The sequence below is a fragment of the Antedon mediterranea genome, chromosome 1 (assembly GCF_964355755.1).
Source record: "Antedon mediterranea chromosome 1, ecAntMedi1.1, whole genome shotgun sequence".
In the NCBI taxonomy this organism is placed as follows: Eukaryota; Metazoa; Echinodermata; class Crinoidea; order Comatulida; family Antedonidae; genus Antedon; species Antedon mediterranea.
In genome coordinates this window covers 25,001-29,212 of record NC_092670.1, presented here as the reverse complement: position 1 = coordinate 29,212, position 4,212 = coordinate 25,001, and the positions used below count along the sequence as shown (strand labels likewise).

The 4,212-nt window shown below is 36.9% G+C and overlaps 1 protein-coding gene across 2 annotated transcripts in view; it reads right to left on the bottom strand.

Annotated features, from left to right (window-relative positions):
• Positions 1-728: 728 nt before the first annotated feature.
• The window catches only part of LOC140051539 (dynein light chain Tctex-type protein 2B-like), a 7,185-nt gene continuing 3,701 nt past the window's right edge, over positions 729-4,212 (bottom strand). Inside the window, exons 5-6 of one of the 2 annotated variants that reach the window (XR_011845535.1) lie at positions 2,013-2,408; positions 730-1,936 (exon numbers count right to left, since the gene is read on the bottom strand). Coding sequence is in view for 1 of the 2 variants with exons in the window: in XM_072096789.1 (XP_071952890.1) it covers positions 2,361-2,408 (48 nt within the window). In the remaining variant the exon portion in view is untranslated. Of the gene's footprint in view, positions 2,409-4,212 lie in introns of both variants that reach the window. The other variant, XM_072096789.1, reaches the window with a different exon arrangement.

Below are 4,212 nucleotides of genomic sequence, written 5' to 3'. Positions count from 1 at the left end.
GGGTCCAGTTGAGCACAGTGTATTAACATACGAAAAGATATTACAATTCAGTGACTTATTTCTATTTTTAATCATTGTGCTCCACTGGCTCAAATTGGGTCCACTTCTTGAGCACAGTGTATTAACATACGAAAAGATATTAACATTCAGTGACTTATTTCTATTTTATATCACTGTGCTACCCTGGCTCCAAATTGGGTCCACTTGAGCACAGTGTATTAACATACGAAAAGGTATTAAAATTCAATGACTTTTTTCTATTTTATATCACTGGGCTCCACTGGCGCCAAATTAGGTCCACTTGAGCACAGTGTATTAACATACGAAAATATATTAACATTCAGTGACTTATTTCTATTTTGTATCACTGTGCTCTCCTGGCGCCAAATTGGGTCCACTTGAGCACAATGTATTAACATACGAAAAGATATTAAAATTCAGTGACTTATTTCTATTTTATATCACTGTGCTCCACTGGCTCCAAATTGGGTCCACTTGAACACAGTGTATTAACATACGAAAAGATATTAAAATTCAGTGACTTATTTCTATTTTATATCACTGTGCTCCCCTGGCTCCAAATTGGTTCCACTTAAGCACAGTGTATTAACATACGAAAAGATATTAAAATTCAGTGACTTGTTTCTATTTTATATCACTGTGCTCCTCACTGGCGCCAAATTGTGTCCACTTGAGCACAGTGTATTAACGTACAAAAAGATATTAAAATTAGTGACTTATTTCTATTTTATATCACTGCGCTCCACTAGTGCTAAATTTGACCAAAATTTGGATCGAAAAAATGGGGTTTTTGGTTTGATTTAACCATTTATGTCATTTTATAAGTGAAAATATTTTTTCCAAGGTTATTTTTGCTACGGAAATGATTACTTTTATTACTAGAAAATAACCTATTCAACTGATTTTGTTTTTTGGGAACTAACGTCTTATATCAGTTATTTTTATTTAACAATCAGTAGTACTGTAGTAAAAATGTTGTGTAACGTAAATCTGAAATGAACAAGTGAAGTCTGTTACCTTGTCAGAACAAAAACATACCTAGGTATAATACCTCCATGCGCGCCTAGACTATACTAGACCCCAACATTAAACAATTCAGTGAATTGCAAAATTTCTAATTTCCAGCCATCAAAAAAATGGACTCACTGACTATCAAACAATTCTTTATCTATTTATACACACCATTCGCAAAAAATAATTAATAGAGGAAGGATTGACCATTATTTAATGATAAATTGATGGTATTATACAAGGCCTTGTTGACAGCCAAAATGAAAACTTTATTAAACACATCTTACAGACATAGCTGTCTCCATCTCATAGACTCTCTTCTCCCAGACATGCTTTGGGGTCTGCGCATGTCCAGTCCGAGTTTCCAAATACACATTTTTCAGCCTTAGTGAACTATAAGCTTCCCATCGTACTGTTTCCTAATGTCCGTTTGAATAAATGCCTAAAGGCCAATTTACACAGCAGGTAAGCAGTTCCGGTGCTAAGTTGGAAACCGCATAGTTTGTTCCAGAATCTGTATATATCCTGAGCGGAAACTGCCTGCCCACTCAGAGTTTTGTGTAATTGGCCATAACAAAGGAATAACATAATCTATATACCGCTTGTGTGTGTAAACTTTCTATAGAGACAAAATTATATTGGGATTTTCCATTTTTTATCTGGGCAGCATAATTTCTTCAAATATTAGCACAAATAGGCTTATGAGGTATAGGCCAAAAGTTAGTGGCCTGTCAGTAAAAGGTGTGGAGGACCAGTAAAATTGTTTCTTTACACTGCTGGTCCTCTTGGCTAGTTAAAAAACCTTAATGGAGACCCATGGCATTTTTCACAATACAACACGGATGATTCAATATTATTGTATATAAAAAACGTCAAACATAATGACAAAAACAATACTTTATTTCTTATAACTAAAATACAATGTAGACAGATTAATAATAACCAATTATCTTCTCTATACATTGTTACAAAAACAATACTTTATAACTAAAATACAATGTAGACAGACTAATAATAACCAATTATCTTCTCTACACATTGTTACAAAAACAATACTTTATAACTAAAATACAATGTAGACAGACTAATAATAAAAAATTATCTTCTCTATACATTGTTACAATAATGTTGTCCAGTGTAGTTCTTTCACAGTATGTAACCAGTAGATCTACACACTACAAATGGACGGTCAGGACTCGCACATTCTCCTACCATATAGCAGCAGATGATCACTACAAATGGACGGTCAGGACCCACACATTCTCCTAGTACCATAGCAGCAGATGATGCAAAGAGTGATTGTATCTGGTAATCTACAGTATGAACCTTCAATAATAGAAAACACCAAAGGCTGCAGCTACACAAAATAAGCTCTCCTGGAAAATGAGACTTAATATTAGTTCTTTCATTATTTTTCGAATGCATTTTTAAATATATTTTGACCATCTCTAAAATAAAGTAAGCTGGCCAACCGGACTCCATTGCTAGTTCTCTAGTTTTCTTTTTTAGTGATAAGCATCAAAGAACTTATAACACAAGAATCTCCTGTTCTTCAATTTGCATTCAAAACACAGTATCGGAAGTACAGGGTTAAAAGGTCAAACTGGGCGACGCCATTTCACAGCATGGAGCAGCACTGGCCCCCTCCAAACTAGGAAGTAAATTACTCTACAGTATCCTCCCTAGAGCATTAGCAGATCCCCTCTATGATTTTGACTTTATAATTTTATGCGGGCGCCCTACTCCTCAGTCAATTACTCTATCCCCCCCTAGAGTATTAGCAGATCCCCTCTATGATTTTGACTTTCTAATTTGATGCGGGCGCCCTACTCCATGGCTCACAATGGCGCCACCCATTAGCTCTATTCTATCCCACAATGCCTTTCGAAATTGTTACGCCCTTCGGACGAACAGGAGATTCTTGTGTTATAAGTTCTTTGTAAGCATAGAGATCATATTATTATAATATCTCTATTTTACACTGTGCTCACTCTAGGATGTTGAACACGTGTGAATATGTCGTAGAATGAAAAGAAAAGTTTGTAAAGCTGATAGTGGAAAGAATTGTATCCCAACCAGATTTATTCGTTTGTGGAATACCCTACCGGTCAATATTAAAGACGCCTTTGTTTGCGGAAGTTGGGTACAATTTAAAAACATGTTAATGGACCACTTAAAAAATACTATGCCTCTTTAATGTATATAATCATTGTATTAATATTACATATTTACATTGTTTTATGTTTTAATGTATGCTTTGAGTGTTGGTGTGGCACGCCTTATGGCGACAGTGGTCCTTCGACCTCTTTTGCCACTCCTTGGCACACTCAAAGTTTAAGTGTTGTTTTAATGTTGGTAAAATTAATAAAATAAAAATAAAGAGTTTAAGGTTAATGTTATACAGTACTAACCAGTGGTTACTAGTACAATTGATGTTTACTTATGAGTGTATTTTGACAGGTCTGAAGTACTACAGTAGGCCTATACTGGAGCGGTGAGTGGCCAAGTGGTTAAGACAGTGGAAACGTAATACCTTGCCACTCTAGTACAATTGATGTTTACTTATGAGTGTATTTTGACAGGTCTGAAATACTACAGTAGGTCTATACTGGAGCGGTGAGTGACCAAGTGGTTAAGACAGTGGAAACGTAATACCTTGCCATATTTACATCGGTAAGGGTACAAGCCTCACTCGCTCCATGGTTCTGGTGGTAGAACGAGTCTTCTCGGAAAAGGACTATAAACCTTAGGTCCAGTGTACACATCTGGCTCATGTGCACTTTAAAAAACCTAGTACATCTTTCGAGACGAATAAGGGTCATACTCATCAAGAAGGCCCCTTGATTGTCAGCATACCTTGTTTAGGGTCACCCTCTAGGGTCATACTCATCAAGAAGGCCCCTTGATTGTCAGCATACGCTGTTTAGGGTCACCCTCTAGGGGCATACTCATCAAGAAGGCCCCTTGATTGTCAGCATAGGCTGTTTAGGGTCACCCTCTAGGGTCATACTCATCAAGAAGGCCCCTTGATTGCCAGCATACGCTGTTTAGGGTCACCTTCTAGGGTCATACTCATCAAGAAGGCCCCTTGATTGTCAGCATACGCTGTTTAGGGTCACCCTCTAGGGTCATACACATCAAGAAGGCCCCTTGATTGTCAGTATACGCTGTTTAGGGTCA